General features: G+C 38.9%; 1 protein-coding gene across 1 annotated transcript in view; it reads right to left on the reverse strand.

The window, feature by feature from the left end:
* The window catches only part of LOC144034485 (pyruvate carboxylase, mitochondrial-like), a 174177-nt gene that overhangs the window by 140045 nt on the left and 6151 nt on the right, over positions 1-27981 (reverse strand). The window contains exons 2-9 of the mRNA XM_077543263.1: positions 26783-26919; positions 24723-24816; positions 24222-24312; positions 21243-21408; positions 21029-21174; positions 16423-16540; positions 15646-15713; positions 12087-12170 (exon numbers count right to left, since the gene is read on the reverse strand). Coding sequence (XP_077399389.1) covers positions 12087-12170; positions 15646-15713; positions 16423-16540; positions 21029-21174; positions 21243-21408; positions 24222-24312; positions 24723-24816; positions 26783-26919 — 904 coding nt within the window. The remainder of the gene's footprint in view (positions 1-12086; positions 12171-15645; positions 15714-16422; positions 16541-21028; positions 21175-21242; positions 21409-24221; positions 24313-24722; positions 24817-26782; positions 26920-27981) is intronic.

Genomic DNA, 27981 nt, shown 5'->3' on the forward strand with positions numbered 1-27981 from the left:
GAAGCGCTCTCCATTTTTTTTTTTTTTTTTTCAAAGCCTAAAGCGCCACATCTCATCCATCGTGGTTAAATGTTGAGAGGACTCATTTAGCTTGAAGAGGCAGGGAAGAACAAGTGGCATAAAAGCACTCTTAACTCGCCCTCCCAAAACACGCACGTTTGACCACCACAAAAGAACACAAATTACACTATTAAAAATCATACTACATGGACACATTTAGTAGCACATTGTTTCACGAAATTCTCGTCTAGTTGCCCTGCTTCCAGTAGGTCTATGTGGATTTAATTATTTTTTTTGCCCAATCAGATTTCAGTCTCTCTGTTACCATGTCACTAATCTGCCCAGAGCCCAAAAACGTTAATTGACATTGAGGACACGCCCACCGAGTACCGCCAATAATGTAAAATGACAACTACGGGTTTTTTCTCAATGGGTAGCGCAACGTCTTGTGCAGCTCTGGTTTGTGAATGTGTTGGGGGGGGGGGGGGGGCACTAACTAGGGCCAGCAGACGGCATCATTGTATCTCTTTTCAAAGGGCTCCCGTGTATTAAATTACATGAAAACATGGCGGATCTTAGGAAATAGAATGTTTTCAAGGATGTCATGAATGATCAAAGCGTTAAATCGAATTCACAGAGCGTCACTAAACAAAAAATATTAGTTTCAAAGTCACTGAAAAAAAAAATTTTTCACAAAAAGCTTTGTTTTCTCCTTTTTTTCCATTATAGCTTGGTGTCACTCAAATTACCTATTTTCTAAAGAACGGAATAATGTAGAATCATATTTTTTTCTACTGTAAGAATGGATCCAATCTTTCATATGGTATCCACCATGTTTTAAAATGCTTGAAATGGCTGGCAGTATAGGGGTTGTCTTTTTTAACGTTTGGTAGTAAAAGAGTTAACTTATGAAGTACTGTACTGTAAATAAAGAAATTTAATAAAATAAAATAAAACACGTTTTACTCAATGTTAGAACAAATGCAGAAAAACTAATAAATAATATAACACAAAGAAAAGAGGGGGAGGGGGCTGTAAATTGTAATATTGAGGAAAACAGGGTATAATAATGTGCAATGTCTAACTCCAACCAGCAGAGGACAGTGTTTTCAACCTTAAAAGAGACTCCAAGCCACACACCTGTGATTGGTGTGATAGCGAACATTATAAACAAAACTGAAATTTATCGCAATCAAATTAATCGCAGCGTTGGACAAATCGCTACCAGAAGCTGTTCTAGCTTCGTGCAGTGGTCACACGGACAAATAGTTTGGTTTCTTTGTGCACTTGGTGCAAATTCATACGGCCAATGTGCCTCTATGTCTCCGGGCGTTCAAGCCGAGTGCTTGTTTACTGCCGCCTAACGCTGAATATCCAGGCTGGCACTTTTGAGAGGTGCTCACAGCATTATTTTTTCCTCTGCGCGGTCGCCATTTTCTGCCGCCGTTGCACATTGTCTCATTTCCAGCGCTGGCTTGAATCTTGTGGGCGCAGCAGTATCGCCAACACTTCCCTTTTTTTCTTAAAGTTTTTTTTTTCTTCTTCTCCTCACCTTACATAGCAGAGAGATTTGCAATTAGGCGACGTGCATCTGCTCGCGCTTCTGAGCAAGTTCTCTCGGCGTTCCCCGCAAGGACGTATAGGCGAGGAATCCAAACAGAAGAGAGGTGGCGGCGAGCATAACAATCCCTCCAGTCTTTGAACTCCAAGGACAAGAGACAAGCGCAAACCCGAATCGACGGCCTAGTTTAGTAGTCGGGAAGGGAAAACGCCGCATGAAACCTTTTGGATTTGTTTTTCAACATTTTAGTCAAAGCCGAGACAGGAAATATGAATTATTTTCTTTGGTCCTTCCTCGGGTCTCCTGACGGCCTCACGATTCTGGCTGGGAGTGTTCGGTTTAGGTGAACGGTATGGGATTTTTTTTAATAGGTTTTAGGTGAACTAATGACAGGGATGTGATTTGACCAAAGTGAAATTATTTGAAAATTTAGCCGGGGGTCTGGGGGCCGCTGGCACCCAGCTAGGTCCAGGGCAGTGCCCTGGTGGGGGGACAAGGGGGGCTTAGCTCCCCGGAGCTCATGGGTTTTCTGTGTTTTTAAGTACTTTCAATGCACTCACATGACAACGAAATAGACAAAACAACAGCATAAATTTTCAATGTATATTGAACTATCCCATATAAAATGGCAGTTTTAGTCAACTCAAAATCAGTCACATTCAAAAACATTGGACTGCCTTTGCTTTTAAAAACTATCACTGAGAATATCATCATATCTAACTAATGTGATTACTAAGTTAACACATAAATAATGTTGAAGAGTTCAAATTTCATGAACAAATAATTGTATCATGACCAAATGAAAAGTAACTCATATTAGAGCATACCACAAATGTCTTTGTTATAGCAGAAGATGTTATCTGTCGGAGTCATGTGCATACACAATGAACTACAAAAAAAAACAAAAAACAAAAAAAAATCAGAATTTTTTTTTTGGGGGGAGATAAAAAAAGCGGAATTCCGCGAATTAGCGGAAAAATCACATCCCTGTAATGAATACACTCACACGCACGCACACATACAAAAAAAAAAAAAAAAAAAGAGAGAGAGCAATGATGATGACATGTCAAATCGGTAAAATTACCGAATGAACAATACTGAGCTCTCCAGAAAAAAAAAAAAGGAAATATGAATGGGAACTTTTGAGTGAGAGCGTGAAAAAGAACACAAACTACGGCTGAGCTATTAACAACATTCAAATCCACATTTCAATTAAGTGTACATTAAATCTTCCCCCTGTATAAAAATCCACAAACATGGCGAAGTGATGATAACACTACAATCGGCATTGAAATGGCAACAGACGGATGTGTTTCCACCATGTGTATTAATTCAACAGTATGCATTAATCAAAAAGCAAACATTGAGAAAGTAACCCAAAAACGTTCCCTCTGATGTCTGACTAAATTCTTACGATAAGAGGCTGGTTTGTAACTGTTTGCCCCTCATGTCCTCGATTTTATGCTTTGTGTTTGCATATTTTGCAGTTTAATCATTCAGGATACAGTCACTCCCTCTCAAGGCGCATTCTACTCTCACATTTTATTTTTAGTGCTCTTGTTTTGCAAGTTTACAATGAATATTTAAAATGTGTTGGATGCGGTTCGACCAAAAGAATGCTTCTAATAATGGAGTGTCGCTATGTAGGAAATGGGAGTAAATGTAAAAGATTCGTCCCAAATCCCCGGGAAGGACACACAACAAATGCATCACACTCCTTTTCCCGACATAATCAAGCAAACTCAAGTGGCGATGCGCTTGTGAGGCCTCAAAGCTTTTTCCTCATCGCTCATGCCTTTTTATTTGCAGGAAATGGCGTGAACCGGAAAATTGCCACTGTGTCGCTTCCTTTTCATTTCCAATTCTGGGGTGGGACGCGGGAGCGTCTTAAAAAAGTGAAAGGAGACGGCGGGCGTGAGCTTGCTGCAACTTTGTTCCCCTGCAAAAAAGGTCTCTCTCTCTCTTTTCTGGGAAGAACCGCTGTAACCCCCTTTACTGCTACTCACACACACACTTGTCTTTGTATCATCGTGGGGACATCTCATTGACATAATGCATTTCCTAGCCCCTCCCCCTAACTCCAACCATCAAAAATGATTGCCTACCCCCATTCCTTACCCTAACCTCAACCACAACCCAATTCAAACCTAAACTTTAAAACCAAGTCTTGACCCTCAAAAAGAAGTCTGAACTTGTGAGGACCACCAAAATGTCACCACAATTTCAAGTCGGTCCCCACAATGGTAGTTTTGGCTTTGTATCATCGTGGGGACCATCTCATTGACATAATGCATTTCCTAGCCCCTCCCCCTAACTCCAACCATCAAAAATGATTGCCTACCCCCATTCCTTACCCTAACCTCAACCATAACCCAATTCACCCCTAAACTTTAAAACCAAGTCTTGACCCTCAAAAAGAGGTCTGAACTTGTGGGGACCACCAAAATGTCACCACAATTTCAAGTCGGTCCCCACAATGGTAGTTTCGTCTTTGTATCATCGTGGGGACCATCTCATTGACATAATGCATTTCCTAGCCCCTCCCCCAACCATCAAAAATGATTGCCTACCCCCATTCCTTACCCTAACCTCAACCATAACCCAATTCAAACCTAAACTTTAAACCCAAGTCTTGACCTTCAAAAATAGCTCTGAACTTGTGAGGACCACCAAAATGTCACCACAATTTCAAGTCGGTCCCCACAATGACATAATGCATTTCCTAGCCCCTCCCCCAACCATCAAAAATGATTGCCTACCCCCATTCCTTACCCTAACCTCAACCATAACCCCAATTCAAACCTTAACTTTAAAACCAAGTCTTGACCCTCAAAAAGAGGTCTGAACTTGAATTGTGACCACAATTTCAAGTCGGTCCCCACAATGGTAGTTAAACCTGGAAAAACACGCGTGTATGGGCCCCGCGATGTAGCAAAGACAAAACCACACACACCACACACCTTTATGACCACAATTCCATGACTACAGGTCCAAAAATAATGGTAATGGTCTCCTCACTGCTAACTCTCCGTGAAATCTAATTAAAAAGAGCTGCAAATGTGGCTAAGAGGTCAAAAGGTCGCATACGGACAGATGGCAAGGCAGCAATGCGTGGACATGGTTGAAAGAAGACAGTCAGACTTCCAAAAGGCGAGGATACAGATCATAACTCAGGTGGTGCCTCAACTTGCACGTATTTAGTAGGTAAAATAGCACTTTAAAAAAAAAAATTTGTTTATTTTTATTTGGAGTTGTTGGCTTTAATTTCCGCACCATTGATGCTAGTTTTATTAGCCTGTCTATGCCGTTTTGCAATGCATTTTAGGATTAAGCTGTCCAACCCGTCCAAGAAAGTCAACACCACGAGTTTCTTAGATGGGGGAAAAAAAAAAAAGGGAAAAGATAAGGAGGTGTGCTACAGGGGGGCAAAGTGTGAACCTGGAAAAACCTCTTGTTGAAAAAGTAAAGTCACTCTTAAGCGGAGGTGCTCATTTTATTCAGCAAAAGAATGATATAGAAGACGGATATTTTACAAGAGGGCTGCAATGAAGTCGCAAAGTGGATCCAAAGAAGCTAACGAGAAAGCGGAGGGCCGTCTTCCGTGGTTGCAATGACTGAAATTCCATCCATATTTATGTGTAATATATAGGCCAAGTGCAACATTGTGGGCTCATAAAAGAGGATGTTAACTATCAATTAATGGGGGGAAAAAAATGCATCCAAGTAGAGCCGTAACTTTCAATGTACTGAGGGAGGAGGAGCGCCAAGCTGATTCATTTAACGACATTGTAAAAAAAGTAATTGTTACCATGTAAAAGTGTGTGCGTGTTTTATCCTTGACCTCGTTCCGAGCTCCCAATTTCTCACTTCACTGCACATTTGAATGGAATGTTATTTAAAGAGCCCAAATCAGACAACCCAATCAATGCCAGATTTGAAAAATCACATTGCATGTGCTTAAATTAATCTATGTTCATATACGGTAGTCACACTTTTATAACCTATTTTTTTTTTTGTAAAAGTAGTTTATTTGACTATTTACAGTCAACTGTATCTTAAATGCATCATAGTAAATAACATTCCTCTCCACTTAAGGTCTATGGCTTTGAATGTGTGTGGCTTTAAAAGGCGGGGCCTGGCCTTTGCGTGATGCGGGTGTCCGCGAATTTGAGAGCAGCTAGCAGGGTAGCAGCTAGCAGGGTAGCAGCTAGCAGGGTAGCAGCTAGCTGTTAACTCATTCACTGCCATTGACGGCTATAGACGTCAAAAATCCTTTTGAACTATTTCTATTAGTTTAAAAAAAAAAATCCACTTTCGTTAACAAGAGTATGGGAAAAAAAATATTGTACATTTAGACCAGATATAAAATTTGTGATTAATGATGAGCTAACTATTGAAGTTATGCGATTAAATACAAATAAAAAATTTAATCGTCTGACTCCCTCATTTTTTTTGAAAAAAGATTATTTAAAAAAAGGAAAGATTAATAAAAATTTGGTTTTTGAAAAGATTATTTAAAAAAAGAAAAGATTATTATAAAGTAGATCGTCAGGTGATTAAAAATTTTTAATTTTAATAACCACATGACTTCAATAGTTTACTCAAATTTAATCACAAATTTTATATCTGTTCTAAATGTAAAATAAAAACCTTTTTCTATGTTTTCATACTCTTGTTAAAAGCGGGAAAAAAATGTTAAACTAACAGAAATAGTTCAAATGAATTTTTGACGTCTAAAGCCGTCGATGGCAGTGAATGAGTTAAATGGCTAACCGCCATGCTAAGTGGGGGTATCGGCCGTCGCCGTGCATCTAGCATATAAACGTCGCTACGTATTTATTTTGTTCACTAGCGATTTAGCGTCCACTATTTGTGATCGTAGCAAATCAGGCCTTTGACGTAAAAACACCCTCCCTTCCTTCTCGCCTGATTCCGCGCTCGTCTCAGTCCCACGGCTCTCTCGCTGGCCCAGATCCCCAACCCCCCGCCCCCCCTTCTGCGCCGTCAGCACTTTAATGGAAGCATAATGAGCTGCTTGTCTGTGAAATGATGAAAAAGTGGAGGGAATAAAGCCACCTAGTGATCACAGAGCGCCACATGAGCACACACATGGCCTCGCGCGCCAATAGAATCTATTCTGGGCGCTGATATTAGAGACATCAAATTTGGGGGAAAAAAAAAATAAATGTTCTCCTTCGTAACGCAGGTTGTGCATAAAGAGCAAGGCCACATGGGAGGAGCGGGAAGGGAAAAGAAAGTCAACGTGATGGATGTCTGCGTGTCCTGATTATGTATATGTGATGTGTGTATTATACATACAAAGCACCCGGTGTCGACGCACTCCGCATTACATTTCCATGTGCTCGTTTGCATGCGTTTTGCAGCCAAAGGCTTATTATGGCCTTCGTGTAGTTTATCACTTTGAACAGTCTTTGCTTGTGTTTATAGTATTTTTCCAGCCATGTATAGAGGCTTACTTTTGTGTTAACCTCTAAATAAGGTATAAATACAAGTCAAACACAAACAACTACTAATAAATTCATTCCTTTTGTGTCTCAAGGTTATACAAAGTGCGGTTGTGCAAGACCTAACTGAAATAAAGATACTGTAACTTACAAGAATCCACACATAACACTGAGCTAATTAGACAGATCGTTTTGTTTTTCTGCCCGCGGACATCTCCGAAGTGCCGCCTTGCATGTTAAATGGAGTCCTCGTCAATGGAGCTAACCTATTATTTATTTCTTCAGCACGCGTAGCGCTAGCGCTCGCTTTCAGGGGAAGTTCAAAACCTTGTCATTTTGAACCCATCCAGGGCATGCCATTTCCATGCGGCGTAAAGCGGAAGTCAACCTCTTGACAATAATACACGTTACATGTGACCTCACTAATCTAAACGTGACATTGGGATTAATTTTACATTTGTGGAATATGAGTTGCGCTGCAAAATACAACCGTTTTAACCTTCTCAGCGGGCCGCCATTTTGCCACTTTGCCACTTTGCTGTCAACTGAAGATGACATCGCAGTTGCTCAGGGCTGAGGCAACAACCAATCAGAGCTCACCTGCTTTCTGAAGCTGCTCTGTGATTGGCCGTTGCTTGAGCCCTGAGCAACTGTCAAAGTGGCAAAATGGCCGCCTTCTGATAGATAAAAACTTAACTCATATTCCACTAGCGCAATAGTAACCCGAATACCTCATTTAGACTAGTGGAACATATTATTGTGAACATTTTTTTTTTGGGGGGGGGGGGGGGGGGGACTTCCCTTTAACTCTTTGACTGCCAGACGTTTTCAGAAAAGGGATGCCGTGGGTGCCAGCCGATTTAAGCATTTTTGACTGATCTTTCAAGGTCCACAGAAAATTATGTGTTTGGACTATGGAAACACACATACTACCAAATGAAAGATTGGACTCTCATCTTTCATCAGAAAAAAAAGTTTGTTTCTACCTTATTCCGTTTTTCAGTAATCAACAATAAAAAATGGTTAATTTCACCTGTGTTTTGAAAAAAACGTATTTTAACGTCTTTGGCAGTCCTCCATAGGATTTTACTAAACGTTATTTAACGTTTTTGGCAGTCAAAGAGTTAAGAAAGTGTTGGCTTTAGTTTTGCTAGATAGCTAGTTATGCGGACTAGAATTGCACAACTTGCAAATTTTTTATTTTTTTTGCATGACACAGAATGAAGGGATTCCAATTTTTAAAATCACACGATGTACCATCACAACAGCCACAAGTCAACTACTGAGCGCAGATACGTAGTGTGATTAACCTGCAGCCAATGATGGCCAAGATGGCCGTGTCATCGCAAATCATTTGAGTCGGGTGTGTGCCTTGACCTCCGTGTGTGCCTTGACCTCCGACAAACCCCTGGGGTCCAATCGAACCCGGGTTAAAAAAAACACTGATATACTGTATGTGGCACCTCAAAACTACTTCAAAGACTTACTAAGTAATAAATCAGCTGTTTGAAAGTTTGAAACCATCCAAAAATGTGAACATTGTACAGAGTGCCAAGTTGACGTAGATAAGCAGTAACTTAGCCAACACTCGGTCCATCCGCAAAGCGACGCCACCCAAACACAGCCAAGAAGATTATCATCAAAATGTTTCATAGAAGAAGCAAAAAGTGACTAATGAGTTGTCAAAAGCCAGTCAGCACAAAAATCTACTTGGCTTTTCCCACATCTCCAGACGCTCGGTGTAAATGTTTGCGCGTAATAATGCTTTTGTCAGCGGCCGATCTGCACCGTCTGGAACCACACAGGCATGAAATTACTTCACACTGTTCTTTCTGCGAGAGAATTTGCCAGCATTTGCATGCAAAAAAGGGGACTTTGGCTTATTCACAGACAACGGCGAGTGCAACGTACAAATTGCCAGCATGCATGTGGGTAAGTGATTACCAATGAGAAATGATCTGAAGAATTCGGAGTGCTCGCACTCGCCAAAGTCCAAGTACCGATTCAACTCTTGTACTTAAGAAAAGGTGCAAAAGTACTGACTCAAACATACTAAAAAGTTTTTTTGTAATATTGTGAACTGTAGAATGCTAAATTAGCTAATGATAACTAAAATAAAAAATGTATCCACATTACTCTAGTTTTTTCAGATTAGCATTTTTGAATGAAGTTGTTGTTTTGCCAGAAGAAGACAATTCTCTTAAATAGGGTGATAAATAAATAATATCTTGCTTCTTTGAGTAAAAAGGAAGTCAACTCAAAAAACATTTTTGATAATAATATGTTCCATGAAGCCCCACTAATCCAAAAATGGTATTCTGGTTGATAGGCGTTAAGCAGCAAAATCCAGGGGGCAGCCATTTTGTCACCTGCTGTCGAATGAAGATGACATCACAGTTGCTCGGGTCTGAGGTAACAACCAATCACAGCTCAGCTTCAGAAAACAGGTGCGCTGTGATTGGTCGTTGCCTCAGCCCTGAGCAACATTGATGTCATCTTCAGTCGACAACAAGTAGGAAAATGTCCGCCCCCCTGAGAGGGATAAAAATAGCTGGATTTTGCTTCATAACTCATATTTCACAAATGTACAATTAATCAGAATGTCATGTTTAGACTAGTGAGGTCATATAGAACATTATTGTCAAGAAATGTTTACGGTTGACTTTCCCCTTTAAGAGTGTTGCAGAAACTACATCCATCTCTGGCAAGCAACAAACATTAAAAAGAAAGAATAGGAGAGAGACTGAGGTGGGTTGTGTCTGGTCGGTGCTGGATTTCACTTTCCTTTCTTTTCTTTGGTCCTTTCTTTGGTCCTTCCTCTGGTCTCCTGACGGCCTCACGACTCTGGCTGGAAGTGTTCGGTTTAGGTGAACGGTATGGGATTTTTTTTAATAGGTTTTAGGTGAACTAATGAATACACACCCACATACAAAATTAAAAATTAAAAAATAAAAAAAGAGAGCAATGATGATGACATGTCAAATCGGTAAAATTACCGAATGAACAATACTGAGCACTCTAGAAGAAAAAAAAAAAAAAGGAGAGACTGAGCGCCCGTCGCCACCTTCAACAAAATAGCGCGAGACCTCGCGCAAAAGACACAATAGCAGGTTGATGTCCATAAGAGCATGTCATTACTTCCCAATGAAAATGCTGATTACAATGAAGAGGCTACAATTGCACTGCTTTTTTTTCCCCCCCACATACAAATATTAGATTAGCAATTGATTCATTCAGAGGCTTTGTAATAAGATCGCTTCAGCACAATTTCCTACTGAAGAGCATCTCATTGGTGCTCGCCACCGGACAATCAATGTTGAGCGTTGCTAGGAAGCAGCAGCTTTCAATACCTGCAGAGAGAGTTGACGCTGAAGCGAAGGGCTTCAGTGTCCTCCCGGCGGGGGTCGTCCCAAAGTGCGCTCACTCTCATTTGCAAGCTGTAATGGTGGGCCATGAACTTGCAAGTCCTCGAAATATAGTGGGAACATTGCAAAAAAGGGGCTTCAAAATAAAATAAAGATGTGATGTAATGAGGAAATATTGTTTAATTTTAGCAAATTCTGACAATACTTATTTATTTATTATGCTATTTGAATAGATACATTGCTCCATCTTGTGATCGGATAAGTGATTGATTTCCTTTCTTTTCTTTGGTCCTTCCTCGGGTCTCCTGACGACCTCACGATTCTGGCTGGAAGTGTTCGGTTTAGGTGAACGGTATGGGATTTTTTTAATAGGTTTTAGGTGAACTAATGAATACACACACACAAAAAAAAAAAAAAGAGAGCAATGATGATGACATGTCAAATCGGTAAAATTACCGAATGAACAATACTGAGCTCTCCAGAAAAGAAAAAAAAAAGGATAAGTGATTGATTTCATTTCTTTTCTTTGGTCCTTCCTCGGGTCTCCTGACGACCTCACGATTCTGGCTGGAAGTGTTCGGTTTTAGGTGAACTAATGAATACACACACACTCACACAAAAAAAAAAAAAAGAGAGCAATGATGATGACATGTCAAATCGGTAAAATTACCGAATGAACAAAACTGAGCTCTCCAGGAGAAAAAAAAAAGGATAAGTGATTGATTTCCTTTCTTTTCTTTGATCCTTCCTCGGGTCTCCTGACGACCTCACGATTCTGGCTGGAAGTGTTCGATTTAGGTGAACGGTATGGGATTTTTTTAATAGGTTTTAGGTGAACTAATGAATACACACTCGCACGCATGCACACACACAAAAAAAAAAAAAAAGAAAGAAAGAGCGCAATGATGATGACATGTCAAATCGGTAAAATTACCGAATGAACAATACTGAGCTCTCCAGAAAAAAAAAAGAAAGAAAGAAAAAAAGGATAAGTGATTGGTTTATAAGAAATAAAAATTCTTCAAACAGGTGAAATGCTCTCACACAAAAACTGGCAAACAACAGGCATCACCTTGGTTCGATTGTCGCTTTTACAGTGATACATTATTAGATCAAACGGCTCGTTAAATGTGTAATTTTATTAGGCTCTGTACAAAGTGTCTCCCCCACAGGAATGAAAAAAAATGACAGTCTAGTTCTACTCAGCGTTGTGCCACTAAAGTATCCCTAACAATAATCATCTTTGGCTTGAGAAAACAGTTTGCATTCGGCCCCTCTCTTACATAAGATATTCTCTTTGAGTATCACACTGTTATTTCTTTGGCAAATCCCTTGCCCTTGTCTTCATCCGCTATCCGCATGAAATTTCCTCTTTCAGCCCCCCCCCCCCCCCACCACACCCCCCCTTCAGATCATGCTGTCACAGATACTTTAGGTTAAAGTCAGGCGAGACTCGATGCTATTGAGAGTTGATTCCAAATGCACTCGACAAATTTTATTTCCACATATTTCAAGTCCACTCACACTCGGGCTTGTTTGTCAGTGGTAATAACTTCCCATACAATGCGACGGAATAATGTCCTTGTGGAAGAAGGTTCGAATAAAAGGCCAGATCTTTTACTTTCTATTTCCTACAGTGGCGCGCATGCTCGACTGCTTGGAAAAATAAAAAATAAACAGCAGGTGAGAACTTACCAATTTGGCGAGGTTGACAGCGTCCGAATGAAGCCGGTTTCTCAGCTGAGGGTCCAGTTGGAAACCCGGTGCGATCTCTACCACCTGTAAAGTCAGCACACTGTTTTTTTTAACCATATCACAGCATGTTTGCATGGTGATAACAGAGAAGAAATAAATCAAATCAACACAAGTCACTTTATCCATCGAAGAAAAAATATGCAACTTTTTAAACCGGGCGTTTTAAAATGGCTACCCTGAAAACGTTTGCGCAAATGCTACAAGTGGCCTCAGGGTGTGAGCCAAGCTAATTGAGCCAATGAAATTTGAGTTGTTAAAAAAATAAATAAATAAAGCACAGTCACTTTATCCATCAAAGAAAAAATATGCAACTTTTTAACCCTGGAGAACCCACGGGGTCAAATTTGGCCCCTATAAATTCTGCTACTCAAATAACAAAGACCTTTTTTTTTTTTTTTACAAATTTAACTTCAAAAGTCCAGAGTGCCACTTCTGACCCCTGCATGGGGCCATCTAGTGGATGAATACAAGACAAGATGGCTGTTTTGTTGAGCTGGAAATCAATCCAAACAAAACCATCTTCTCAGCAAACCATCAGATGGTAAAATTGTGGGGTTTTTTTTTGTTAATCTATTTCATATCATGTTGCAGAATGCCTAGGAGTAAGTTTTATATATTTTTTTTTTGATAAATTAGCAACTCTGAGCTAGTTAAAAAAAAAGGGGTAAAATTGGAAAAACATATATTTTGGTGTTCAGTGAACTTATAGCATTCATTTAATGTAGAATTCATAATTTTCCAAAGAAGAAAAGGGTTCTTGGGTTCTCCAGGGTTAAACCGGGCGTTTTAAAACTACCCTAAAAACATTTACGCAAATGCTACAAGTGGCCTCGGGGTGTGAGCCAAGCTAATTGAGCCAATGAAATTTGAGTTGTTAAAAAATAAAATAAATAAAGCGCAGTCACTTTATCCATCAAAGAAAAAATATGCAACTTTTTAACCCTGGAGAACCCACGGGGTCAAATTTGTCCCATATAAATTCTGCTACTCAAATAACAAAGAGCTTTTTTTTTTTTTTTTTTTTACAAATTTAACTTCAAAAGTCCAGAGTGCCACTTCTGACCCCTGCATGGGGCCATCTAGTGAATGAGTGGTGGTGACAAGATGGCTGTTTTGTTGAGCTGGAAATCAATCCAAACAAAACTATCTTCTCAGCAAACCATCAGATGGTAAAATTGTGTTTTTTTTTGTTAATCTATTTCATATCATGTTGCAGAATGCCTAGGAGTATGTTTTATTTTTATTTTTTGATAAATTAGCAACTCTGAGCTAGTTAAAAAAAAAAGGGGTAAAATTGGAAAAACATATATTTTGGTGTTCAGTGAACTTATAGCATTCATTTAATGTAGAATTCATAATTTTCCAAAGAAGAAAAGAGTTCTTGGGTTCTCCAGGGTTAAACCGGGCGTTTTAAAACTACCCTAAAAACATTTGCGCAAATGCTACAAGTGGCCTCGGGGTGTGAGCCAAGCTAATTGAGCCAATGAAATTTGAGTTGTTAAAAAATAAAATAAATAAAGCGCAGTCACTTTATCCATCAAAGAAAAAATATGCAACTTTTTAACCCTGGAGAACCCACGGGGTCAAATTTGTCCCATATAAATTCTGCTACTCAAATAACAAAGACCTTTTTTTTTTTTTTTTACAAATTTAACTTCAAAAGTCCAGAGTGCCACTTCTGACCCCTGCATGGGGCCATCTAGTGGATGAGTGGTGGTGACAAGATGGCTGTTTTGTTGAGCTGGAAATCAATCCAAACAAAACTATCTTCTCAGCAAACCATCAGATGGTAAAATTGTGGTTTTTTTTGTTAATCTATTTCATATCATGTTGCAGAATGCCTAGGAGTATGTTTTATTTTTATTTTTTGATAAATTAGCAACTCTGAGCTAGTTAAAAAAAAAAGGGTTAAAATTGGAAAAACATATATTTTGGTGTTCAGAGAACTTATAGCATTCATTTAATGTAGAATTCATAATTTTCCAAAGAAGAAAAGGGTTCTTGGGTTCTCCAGGGTTAAACCGGGCGTTTTAAAACTACCCTAAAAACATTTGCGCAAATGCTACAAGTGGCCTCGGGGTGTGAGCCAAGCTAATTGAGCCAATGAAATTCGAGTTGTTAAAAAATAAATAAATAAAGCGCAGTCACTTTATCCATCAAAGAAAAAATATGCAACTTTTTAACCCTGGAGAACCCACGGGGTCAAATTTGGCCCCTATAAATTCTGCTACTCAAATAACAAAGACCTTTTTTTTTTTTTTTACAAATTTAACTTCAAAAGTCCAGAGTGCCACTTCTGACCCCTGCATGGGGCCATCTAGTGGATGAGTGGTGGTGACAAGATGGCTGTTTTGTTGAGCTGGAAATCAATCCAAAAAAAACTATCTTCTCAGCAAACCATCAGATGGTAAAATTGTGTTTTTTTTTGTTAATCTATTTCATATCATGTTGCAGAATGCCTAGGAGTATGTTTTATTTTTATTTTTTGATAAATTAGCAACTCTGAGCTAGTTAAAAAAAAAAGGGTTAAAATTGGAAAAACATATATTTTGGTGTTCAGTGAACTTATAGCATTCATTTAATGTAGAATTCATAATTTTCCAAAGAAGAAAAGGGTTCTTGGGTTCTCCAAGGTTAAACCGGGCGTTTTAAAACTACCCTAAAAACATTTGCGCAAATGCTACAAGTGGCCTCGGGGTGTGAGCCAAGCTAATTGAGCCAATGAAATTTGAGTTGTTAAAAAATAAATAAACGCAGCAGGAAGTCAATTAGCCTTCTTATCTCCTCCTTTCCTCCTCCTCCTCTTCCCCCACCGAGTATGAATTTCACTTCTAAGACAGAGGGACTAAAAATATCCCATCAGTACTCCACCATTCCAAATCTATTCCAACAGGCGACTTCTCCATGTGAGCCGGAGAGGGGAGAGGGAGAGGAAAAAAAGATCTTAGATTTAGGGCAAATGCAGATCAAGACACGTCACGTCAAAGAGCAGCGGTGGCAGCTCTTGAGCGAGCGGGAACGTTAAACATGATCAGCATCTAAGTTGATTAAACGTGATAGCGCAAATATGATGACGTGACACTTATCCGGTGTTTGCTCGTTTAATAAAGGTGACGCTAGAACAGCTATTTAATCGGGAGCGAGTCAAAGAGCACCGCGCTGCCTAAAGGGGCGAGAATTAATTCCGAGATAATGCCAAGAGCGGAGTTGATTCGGCGGAGGGTTCTTTCAAGCGCTGCGGACGCCGATAACAGCATTAGAGGACGTTCTCGTTGCCGTATTATCCTCTTGGCACCTACGACACACGCGCCGTAATCTTCATTATCATAATCAACTCAAGTATTAATACGTTGCCTAATGAGTTGCCGGGCGGAAGACAAAAGCCTATTATGATGCTTTTATCATAATCGCCGTGCTTGAAGGTGAGACCGCTCTGCCGACCACCAACGGGAGCGGCGGGAGTGAGGGGTGCGTCGGCGGCGGTGTGTGGGAAAGTCACCTTTTGGTGGCGCCGCTGAATGGAGCAGTCTCTCTCGTACAGGTGGATGACGTTGCCGTATTTGTCTCCTGCGGGGGAGACGCAATGCACAGCGTGACAAGAGGAAACAATTTCACCTCACTCTAAAGTGAAAAAAAATAATAATAATCATAAACAGGCACATGACTCTGATTTTAGTAATAAGAAGTCATTACCAGAAAAAGCCCAGAGGTCAATTTAATATATTTTCACAAAAAAAATCGATAGCTACGATTGGTCTGTCCCGCGTGCAATCTGTTATTTTTACGCATTATTAACCAAATTTATGGCTTGGGAACAAATCTATAAGTTTTGCAATACTTCTGTGCCTCTTTCCACACTGTGCGGGAGCCGCGCGGAATTGCGTTTCCTCAAGATTGAAAGTCTGGATGATTTTTTTTAGCCTGTTTTGTTGAAAAATAAATCACAGCTATGTCATCAAAAAGGCAGCAGAGCGGTGGGAAAAACAATGGCGGACAAAAACATTCGATTTTTTTATTTTTTATTTTTATATTTTGACGTAATTTTTCTGGACACTGGATAATTAGTTTCATTTCATTTACTTATGTATTCATTACAATTGATTTGATCTGTATCTTATGAACACATGGAAAAAAGATAATAGAAAATTGCCAGACCTTTAAAAAAAAAAAAAAAAAAAAAAGCTCAATATAGCAGGGATGCGTCCGACCAAGTGTGATATAGCCGGTGAAGTCTGCCCACTCCACGGAAAAGACGCATTTCACCAAGATCACTTACCAAGGATCTGCACTTCAATGTGTCTCGGCTTTTCAATAAACTTCTCCACAAACAGAGCGCCATTGCCGAAAGCCGTCAGCGCTTCAGAGTAGGCCCGCTGGTAATTCTCCTCAAGTTCCTGACAAACAGAACAAGAAAAATCCATAAGCATCCGTCAGGAGGCCCAAAAAAGTCAGCCACATCATTTTAGCGCAGGTTAGTTCTTTGCAATAAACAATGAAATCTTCCACTAAACCCATTCGCTGCCATTGACGGCTATAGACGTCAAAAATTCATTTGAACTATTTATTTATTTAGTTTATTTATTTTTTTATTTTTTTATGGAGAGCTCAGTATTGTTAATTCGGTAATTTTGCCAATTTGACATGTCATCATCATTGCTCTCTCTTTTTTTTTCTTTTTTTGTATGTGGGTGAGTATGAATATTTAAACTATTTCTATTAGTTTAAAAAAAAATCTACTTTTGTTAACAAGAGTATGAAAACCTAGATTTTTTTATTGTACATTTAGAACAGATATAAAATTTAACTTGTGAAGTCATGCGATTAATTACGATGAAAATTTTTAATCGCCTGACGCCCCGAATTTTTAATTATCTTTAAGTCGCGTCAGGCGATTAAAATTTATAATTTATAAAAAAATTATAAATTTATAATTTATAAATTTATAATTTTATAATTGATGCATGAGAGCTCAGTATTGTTAATTCGGTAATTTTGTCAATTTGACATGTCATCATCATTGCTCTCTCTTTTTTTTTCTTTTTTTGTATGTGGGTGAGTATGAATATTTAAACTATTTCTATTAGTTTAAAAAAAATAATCTACTTTTGTTAACAAGAGTATGAAAACCTAGATTTTTTTATTGTACATTTAGAACGATATAAAATTTAACTTGTGAAGTCATGCGATTAATTACGATGGAAATTCTTAATCGCCTGACGCCCCGAATTTTTAACTATCTTTAAGTCGCGTCAGGCGATTAAAATTTATAAAAAAATTATAAATTCATAATTTATAAATTTATAATTTATAAATTTATAATTGATGCATGAGAGCTCAGTATTGTTAATTCGGTAATTTTGCCAATTTGACATGTCGTCATCATCATTGCTCTCTTTTTTTTTTTTTTTGTATGTGGGTGAGTATGAATATTTAAACTATTTCTATTAGTTTAAAAAAAATAATCTACTTTTGTTAACAAGAGTATGAAAACCTAGATTTTTTTATTGTACATTTAGAACAGATATAAAATTTAACTTGTGAAGTCATGCGATTAATTACGATGAAAATTTTTTTAATCGCCTGACGCCCCGAATTTTTAACTATCTTTAAGTCGCGTCAGGCGATTAAAATTTATAATTTATAAAAAATTTATAAATTTATAATTTATAAATTTATAATTTAAAATTTATAAATTTATAATTGACGCATGAGAGCTCAGTATTGTTAATTCGGTAATTTTGCCAATTTGACATGTCGTCATCATCATTGCTCTCTTTTTTTTTCTTTTTTTTTGTATGTGGGTGAGTATGAATATTTAAACTATTTCTATTAGTTTAAAAAAAATAATCTACTTTTGTTAACAAGAGTATGAAAACCTAGATTTTTTTATTGTACATTTAGAACAGATATAAAATTTAACTTGTGAAGTCATGCGATTAATTACGATGAAAAATTTTAATCGCCTGACGCCCCGAATTTTTAAGTATCTTTAAGTCGCGTCAGGCGATTAAAAATTTTAATTGTAATTAATCGCATGACTTAAATAGTTAACTCACGATTAATCACACATTTTATATCTGTTCTAAATGTACAATAAATAAAAAAAAATCTAGGTTTTCATACTCTTGTTGTGGAAAAAAATGTTAAACTAATAGAAATAGTTCAAATGAATTTTTGACGTCTATAGCCGTCATTGGCAGTGAACGAGTTAAGCACCTCGGCAGCTGGTCGTTACATTTTTTAGTCCAAAAACCTCACTGGTATCTCCCCCAATGTATCATCTGCAGTGTGCAGTTTGTCACTTTGCTTTTTTTTTTTTTTTTGTTGTTGCTTTTCTTCCTTGAGCTGAGAATTATCTGCAAACAAACAACCCAGACGAGACGAGGCGAGACAACGGCACACAGACGCACGAGGGCGAGTCAAGGGCATGACTCAATCTGCTTTGTCAGTCGACGACATCTTGCCGGGCCATCGTGTTGCCCCCGACTTTGGGGTAAGAGAGTGTGACTCACCATGGCCTCGTGCCTCAAGAGAGGATACTCGAGCCAACCCTGTACTGTCATCTCAACGGGAGGCAAAACGAGCGGCTTGCTGGAGGCGGCGTCATCAGTGCCAGCCCAAACTTTTAGCCAATAAACAAGACAACTTCTCTAGTTGTTTGGCCAGAAAGTGGAAAGGGTCATTAGTAGGGGATGTCAAAATGAGTGCGATCATTTTGAGTGAGTTTAAAGTTTTTTTTAACGCCACAAAAAAAAAAATTTTAACAACCCCTTAGAAAGCCTGTACTGGGAGAATTCCAGTTGCAACGCAGCAGACACGTCCGCGTCAAAATTTTGCAGTAATAATAATACATATATTTGTGGAGACTACGTTCGAGTTATATTTTGCAATTTGAAAAACACAGAATTTCACAAGTTACTTCATGTTAAAGATCAGATAGCTGTTAATATGAAAAAAATAATGCACTGAGCTGTCACCAATGTCTTACAAATGCAATTATGCCATCTAGTGGCAGAAAAATGACCTCGACAAAAATCTATATCACACTTGGGGTTTTTTTATAGCACAGTTCATCTCTTTAATTTTAATTCAAGTTTATGAATTATTATAAAATTAGTGTATCAATGACTAAAAGATGCACCCATATTTCTATCTTTAATGTTAACAAGAGTAAGAAAACTTAGGGAAAAAATTATTTTTTGGTACATTCAGAACAAATATAAAATTTGCAATTGATCGTGCGTTAACCATTGAAGTCATGTGATTAATTACGATTAAAAATTTTAATCGCCTGACACCCCTAGTAATTAGCATTCTAATGTAGCCAACATTTAGCGCTGTTGTACGCAGACTAGATGTTGACAGTGGAGTTAAACGCACAAATGTCACAAAAAAAAATGTCAAGTCACTGATATCGAGGGTACGTACCATTCCGCAATCGCTCATTTCTTATGTCAGCCACAAGACCTTCAATGTGTCTCGAACCCAGGGTAAGAACCACTGGTATACAGTATTTAACTCGTTCACTCGTAGCCATTTTCACTGAAGCAACCCCCTTCGCTCCCAGGCTGTTTTTACTGAAATTTGACTGATTTTGCAAGGCCCACAGAATATTGTGTTCTATTGTTATAAAAACAGGAAAACTACCAAAAGAAAAATTTAAGTCTCCTTTCATCAGGAAAAAAAAGTATATTTCTATCAGTTTTCATTTTGCAGCAATTAGCATTAGAATATAGCTAAGTTTAATCATTATTCACAAATCTGTATTGAATTATGGGTAAATGAGCTTTTTTTTTTTTTTCAACATGGCCCTGGCTGATCTCTTATACTCTGCTGCCACCTGCTGACCGTTTTTGTAATAACTATCATTTCCTCAACCGTTTTCTGCAGTTGAGAGTCTGCAGCAAAGCCTTCTGTATGCTCTAGCATAAAAAAATTAAAAAAAATAAAATACATCTTTGATATTTAAAATAGAACGTATTTATACGTTTTTTGGGAGCAAATAATTTAAGGGCATTTTTGTGCAGTGACTGTAGACTACTTTTCAATGATAGCAAACAAAAATTAACTTATTTCTTGATTGGCCCCAAAAAAAAAAAAAGAGGATTTGAGAACTAGGACCCCAAAAAGAACAACGCATAAAAACCATTGGTAGCATCAAAAGCTGGTGGCAGGCTCTCGGTGAAATAGTGAACAGCGACAGCACGAGGGGGCGTCGATGCGCCTGCGGGAGGTCATTTGAACATTTGAGTTGCACATTTCAGATACAGCCGCGCGGCAGAAGGACATTAAAGCGATGCTCAGATGAGGAAAGAAAGACACATCAGTCCCACCTGCACCAAAGGGGAAAACAATGCGTCACTGTGCATTGACTTTGTAATGCCAAAATGTGCCTTACACCATCAAGGGGGAAGAAAACACAATTAGTTTTCATAAGATGCACACACACAAAAATGACTGGGACTTGAGGAGAAAAAAAAAAAGTGGAAAGAGGCAGTAAGGGAATCATTAGCGGAGGGAAGGGAATGTGTCAATCATTGCTGGCTGCATCTATGGAAATTTGCATTTGGATATTGCCAGGGTTGTTTTTCCTGTAAACAACACTTACGTGGGAAATATAAGGTATACGTTCCACGCATGGGATAAAATGTTAGGATACATTCTGGTAATTGGACCCCGGGCACGTGGAAAATTGATCGGAATGTTTTAGCCGCCATGCACGCTTGAGGAACCCCCAGAGGCAATTCCAGATGACAGACTGGATAGCAGAAGGTGAGTGGCAGCGGCGGATAGAAACGACCGGCCGGCTCGTAATAGCCAAGCAATTCCACACAAAACACAAATGTCATGAATATAAAGCGCAAATTCGTCCAGGGGCTCACCTCGTACTCTCGGACCACCCTCATGCCTCGGCCGCCGCCCCCGTAGGCCGCTTTGAAGATGATGGGGAAGCCGTAGGTCTGGGCGAAGGCGTGCGCCTCCTGCAGACTGCCGATGGGGGAGTTGGTTCCCGGGACCACCGGCACACCTTGACAAGCACAAGGGACACGCGTCAGCCGTGTTGGAATTCCATTTCCCTGACTTGTCTTCATATACCGGCGCTGATGGCGAGGGCACGGGCCTCCACTTTGTCGCCCATCTTGCGGACCGTGTCCGGAGTGGGTCCGACGAACATCACGTCGGCATCGGCGCAGGCCTGAGCGAAGTCCGAGCGCTCGGACAGGAATCCGTAGCCCGGGTGGATGGCGTCCACATTATTGTCCTACGGAAAGAAAGACGTTGTTGACAAAGGATGACAAGGGGGTCCAGTTGGACCAAAAGGGGTCCCTCAGGGGTCAATTCTGGGTCCGGTGCTTTTTTATGCATTACATTAACAATATAGTGCTATAGGTGTATGGTTTGATGGTACTTTTTAAATTTCAATTTGATACCTTGTGACCAACCTGCAAAAAAAAACACAGCTTTCCACTGTTTTGTTAGAAGAGGATGATTGAAGCTATATTTTCATTTTATCATGCCTCTGTTACAAACTGTTAGAACTAACAGGAAGTCCTCCAATTTGATTTACTTTTGGCCCTTTTACATAAGTCATATTTTAACGAACTCCTCCTGCAGGATTTATCCGATTGTCTTCTCACTTGCCCGAGTTTCATCTTTGTTTCAAGATGAAAAGTTATCAAAAGCTTTTAATTTTGTCACACACTGTTGCAAAGAAAAATTGTTTTTGAGGGGCTAAACATGGGCGAAAATTCAGGAATCTTTGCACACACATCAAACCAGTCATTGCTCTTGAAAATCAATAATTTTTGGAGCAATTTTCAATAAATGGCTCAATAGCGCCCTCTACAAATTTTTAACAAAGCATTCTCGGTTGTATGTATTTAGCATGCATATCTATCAGCCTAAGGCCTACAAAAGAGTTGTTGTTGTTTTTTTTAGTATATGCTAAACCTAACAGGAAGTCCGCCATTTTGAATTTATTTTGGTAATTGTGCACCATTTTTAACCTTTTACAGAGGTCACATTTTAACTCATTTGCTCCCAAAAATGTATAAATACGTTCTATTTTAAACATTGCCATGCTCCCAAAGACGTATTTATACGTTGTTGTTTTTTAAAAATGTTTTTTTTTATGCTAGAGTAGAGCATACAGAAGGCTTTGATGCAGCCTCTGGACAGAAAAGAATGCTTGAAGCAATAGTAGTTATTACAAAAACGGCCAGCAGGTGGCAGCAGAGTAGAAGAGATCAACCAGGGCCATGTTGCTAAAAGCTGATTTACCCACAGTTTTAAACAGATTTGTGAATGATGATGGAACTTGACAGCAATAGAACACAATATTCTGTGGGCCTTGCAAAATTAGTGAAAATCTAGTAAACCAGCCAGGAGCGAAGGGGGTTGCTTCAGTGAAAAGGGCTGCGGGTGAATGAGTTCATAAATACTCATGAGGGTTCCCCAACGTGCAAGTACCCCAACATGGCCACTGGCCAGGGTCGCGAGGGCCCTTTATATTTGGCTCATATCTCTAGTTAAATCATGTATTATTTCTTTCTTGCTTTTGCTTTTTCGGGCTCCGTCACTTTAAATGAGGGCAAACCCAGTGGCCCACAAATTTAATAAAGGTGACTGAATTAAATGGAACATGGGAGACCAAGTTATGCTTCAGTGTCCAATTTACATGTCACATGACACAAAATGAGGCTGGAGCCGCCGACACTTTGGTTGTCATACTATCAAAGTATAATGAGGACAGGGTCCGACAGACAGACAGACACACCCACCCCATGTGCTATCCTGTTATTAAGGGAAGTATGGCCACACGCAAGCAGGAATGGCAAACAAGATCCAAAGAGGAGGGAGAGCATTGCTTTAGCGTTTCGTGAGCTTCTCTGTGAATTTGCTAAAGATTATATTAGATATCGTATTATGGAACCAAAAGGACAAAAGTGACAAGACAATTGGTTGATGTGGCTGACCACGGAGAGGGGGGGGGGGGGGGGTTTAATGGATGCAACATGACATGTACTCACACACATTAAATGTCAAGCTGACGTAAAGGTTCTTTTTCTGACATTTTAATACCTTGACTATGATGAGAGGTTTGGGAGGGGGGGGGCGGTCGGATTGAAAGAAACCAGATCAACTCTTCAGACGCTTGATAGGAGAAAAAAACTATTGCCGTAATCTATGGAGTGGTTTTGAAAAATAATCGAATGCTGCAATTGCGATTTAATATGATTTTTTTTGTTCCCAAGGTCCTCTTCCCGTTTATTTTTTTAACAAACAAGAAATAAATGAATCCGCATTATAATAAACGATATCTACGGAGAGGAGTATGGGGGAGTGCAAACCGAAATGTAGTTATAGGGTCTCCTGCGTTAGCATGTAATCGACTACTTTCTCGTCATCATGAGAAAAAAAAAATTTCTACCATGTCCCTTTAGTGGTTTGGTAAATATCAGCTTTATTATATATAAATATTTTACATGTTAATCTTACACTAAAATAAAGTCTTATCGGTACCATGAGGGAGCGTATTCACTAGGGGTGGGAATCTTTGAATGTCTCACGATACAATTCAGATTTTTTTGGGGTTGTGCGATTCGATTCAGAATCGATTTTCGATTAAAAACGATTTTTTTATATATATATATATATATATATATATTTTTTTTTTTTTATGATTATTATTATTATTTTTTTTTTAATGATTTGATTGACAATGATTTTTGCTTCAATCTATAGATGTTCAAGGAATCGTAATGATCTACTCCAGTCTGACTCGCTAATGCTAATTAGTGCGCTTATCGCTCAAAAGAACGGCTCCACGCTGCAAAAAAAAAAAAAAAAAAACTACTTTTATTGGAATAACTTGATCGTGACTTTTTCCTTCTACTCTCTAATGTGGCTACAACTTAACAGTGTATCAGACCGCGTGGAACCACACTGCCCCCTAAGTGGCCAAATCGGGTACAACATGAACAGCGCTCCCAATAAAGGCGCACACAAACAAAGGGAAGACATTATAAAAATTTAAATGAAATCGATTTTGGGACACTTTTATTGACAGTTTACCTTGGCTACTTTGATGATGTCAGCGATGTCCAAATAGGCGGCGACAGGCGGCAGGCCTTTCCCAATGAGGTAGGCCTCGTCTGCTTTTTGCCTGCAAAGACAAGAAGATTTCAGATGCATTTAGTCACAACAGCTCAAATTGAAGGAAAACAAGGCAGGGTGTGACATTTATTTAGATGTTGTGACAAAACAAACCCATTTAGGGAGATTAGGATGTTTGGGCAAACTCTTTTGCTTGAATGGTCGTAATGTGGCTACAATTGCGCCGATGTCGTCCTCACAAGGCATCAAAAAGACGCACTGGAAAAAAAGCTTCCTTTAATTGTGTGCCGTGATCAATAATCTGCAGTGGCAGCTGAGCCGCTCGCCCTCAAGTCTGGCTGCCGGTTTTGTGATTTCAACCACCGCAGGAGCCTCCGCATGCTACAGCGTGCCCCGTTTCGCAAGCTTTGTAATTGGGCCTCATTGGTTGAGCGGCGGCGGCGGCGGCGGCGAGCATACCTGTGCATCTGTCCGGTGTCCTGCTCAGAGTAGACGGCCACCGTTCGAATCCCGAGCTCGGTGCAGGCTCTGAACACACGGATGGCGATCTCACCTGGAGGACAAAATGAGATGTGAGAAGGCTGGATTTAACAGAAAAAAAGGAAATTTTCCACATTTTTTCGCATTTTTTTTTTGGACCGATACGAGTCTGAGCATTTGCCAACCTGTGAGTAAAGAAAGACCAATAGGTACCAAAAAAGCAATTTTTAAAATTGCTAACTAGTCAGTCATCAAATTAATTGATAAATATTTGTGTTCATCGATTAATCTTTTAGATTTTTTTTGTTTTTTAATTGTCCAAATACTCAGCTGCTCAACAATACATATTCTATGACTTCTGTAGTCCCCGATTGAAAGCTGATGATTATCTTTGTTTTGAATCAATTTATTTTACTGTGGAAAACAATGATGACAATGTTTGCCTATTTTCCTCACATTACAGACCAAACCACTAACTGAAACATCATTCATTTGATTGCAGCTCCAATCTATTCTTTAATTCCCAGTTCCTGATCGCAAAATGGCCGCCTGCCGTCGCGAGTTCCGATACCTTGAAATAAGGCTGTGTATTGGCCCCGTACCATTACCTGGTATCGGTACTTGCCCATCCCTATTTTTACTGACTAAAAAGGCATTACAGTTATGATTTTATTTTTAACTCATTCACTGCCATTGACGGCTATAGACGTCAAAAATTTATTTTAACTATTTCTATTAGTTTAACATTTTTCCCACTTTTGTTAACAAGAGTATGAAAACCTAGAATTGTGTTTATTGTATTAGAACAGATATAAAATTAGTGATTAATCGTGAGTTAACTAGTAAAGTCATACGATTAATTACGATTAAAAATGGTAATCGCCTGACGCCCCTAATTTTTTATATTTTTTTCTTGATAAAAAAAAAAGATTAGTAAAAATTGGGGGGGAATTATTACAATTATTTTATTTTATTTTTTCAAAGAAAAGATTATAAAAAAAATTTGGCGTGTCAGGTGATTAAAACATTTTTTATCGTAATTAATCGCATGACTTCACTAGTTAACTCACGATTAATCACAAATTTTATATCCGTTCTAAATGTACAAAAAAAAAAATCTAGGTTTTCATACTCTTGTTAACAAAAGTGGGAAAAAATGCAAAACTAATAGAAATAGTTCAAATGAATCTATGACGTCTATAGTCGTCAATGGCAGTGAATGAGTTAATTGTCTCACAATGCAAAGCAAAAAAAAAAAAAAAAAATGGTGAAAATCTCACTCAAACACACACACACAGCAGTCCAGCTCGGTCTGGTGCACTGCGGTGTGATGAATGTGATCTAATGCGGTGTAGATATCGTGTCACGCCAAAGTGAAGGACAGACACTGACAGAAACCCCCGTGTGTGTGTGTGTGTGTGTGTGTGTGTGTGTGTGTGTGTGTGTGTGTGTGCGCGTGCGCGCGTGTGTGTCACAGACCAAAACCCATCTGAATCACGATGATGGATTAAAGCAGTTTAATAGAGCTTTGAAGGGAGGAAGGCTGACATGAATCTTTCTATGTGCTCGCCGTCTGGAGTGGCTGTCCATACTTATTGTCGGGGAAAAAGTAAGAAATAGCAAATATAGTGAGTAGTGATCTTCAGCAGGTCCTACCAGTACTTAATTGGCTCATTTGTCTTAGGTTTTATGTTTCGTATTTTTCAACCCAAGAATTAAATTGCAAAAAGCCCCTTGCTAATTTTATAGCGTAACTGATTGCCAGTAATATGCAAATCTCCTTCAGGACTTTTTTTTTTTTTTTTTTTTCCCCAAGCAAGCGCTGAAGTGAAAAACACTAATATGCGTTAAATGTAACCTGACTTTCTGCAATAATAGTCATAGACTACACTTTGGAGTGTTTAAAGCTATTCAGTGGGGCATTTATTTTTATTTTTTTTTAAGTGGATTGCGCAGCCACCCACACAAGCGAGCGCTTACATATGAATGATCAGCAAAGCAATATTATTGGAGTAGAAATGAAACAGTTTCACTCTTACCTCGATTAGCCACCATCACTTTCTTGATTGGTCGATGTTGACTGTGCGGGGCCGTGTGGGCCGAGCGGTACAGGAGACACGCCCTCCTCACGGCCAGCAGGCTGAGGCCGCCTTGGGATGCAGCGGAGCGCAACATCCTGCGTGAGACGCGACAAAATGGCATTTTAATTTTTTTTTAAATATAAATTAAAAAAAAAAGAGAGCAATGATGATGACATGTCAAATCTGTAAAATTACCGAATGAACTGAGCTTTCCAGAAAAAAAAGAAGAAAAAAAACATGACATTTTCATGTTAAATTAAATCATATACACGCTTTACACCTCCAAGGCTTAATTAGCCGGCATTCACGGCGACAAACGTGTGGGGAGGTTCAATACCACTTTTTTTTTTCCCCCAGCACAGTAGTTGTAGAATGGAAAAAAAAAAAAAGTGGTATCACTATCAAACCTCCCTTTCTTAAAATATCCCTCTTAAACGTCTCACTTTTGATTTATATGTTTATTATTGTGGTTTTAAAGAGCATTTTGTGGCACTGCAAGCCAGATTTGAGAGAAAAAAAATCAATTTGTCAACGATTGCATTGCAGTAATCATTTTTACAAGCAGGAAGTGTGACAGCCAATCAACTTGCAGTAATCATTTTTTTTACATGCAGGAAGTGTGACAGCCAATCAGCAGCTGTTCAGTCTCACGCGGGCCAATTAGCTACAGGTGTTTTGTGAACAATACCCAGCTGTCTATTACTCTATTGTCACCTCCAGAAAAGAACAACACTGTCAAACTAGGAAAAGAATGACTACATTACAATTGTGCCGCTTTATATCCCTACTCAGATATAAATATTTTCTTTTTTAATGATGATGAATCAACAACATACTTTAGCCACAAGTTATAAATGCTATGTGAGTAAGACCTACTACTGGTTACTTGCCGAACAAGAGTCACTCAATAATTATAATGTCTCATTATATATATATAATAATAATACAAAATAAAGTAACACAGCGTGGCACATAAAAATTCATACACGCAAATAAACGTAGCCTATTGCATAAATGTTGGTAGAAAACAAACTGTGCTTTTTCAAAGCTTCTTGGGATGTCACTGCCACCGTGTGGCCAAATGGCGGCATTACTTACAGACGTGGAATGCAGTAAAACACGAGACCATGTTTAATATTTTGAAAAAGAAATGCTGT

This window comes from Vanacampus margaritifer, chromosome 15, assembly GCF_051991255.1.
Source record: "Vanacampus margaritifer isolate UIUO_Vmar chromosome 15, RoL_Vmar_1.0, whole genome shotgun sequence".
Lineage (NCBI taxonomy): Eukaryota > Metazoa > Chordata > Actinopteri > Syngnathiformes > Syngnathidae > Vanacampus > Vanacampus margaritifer.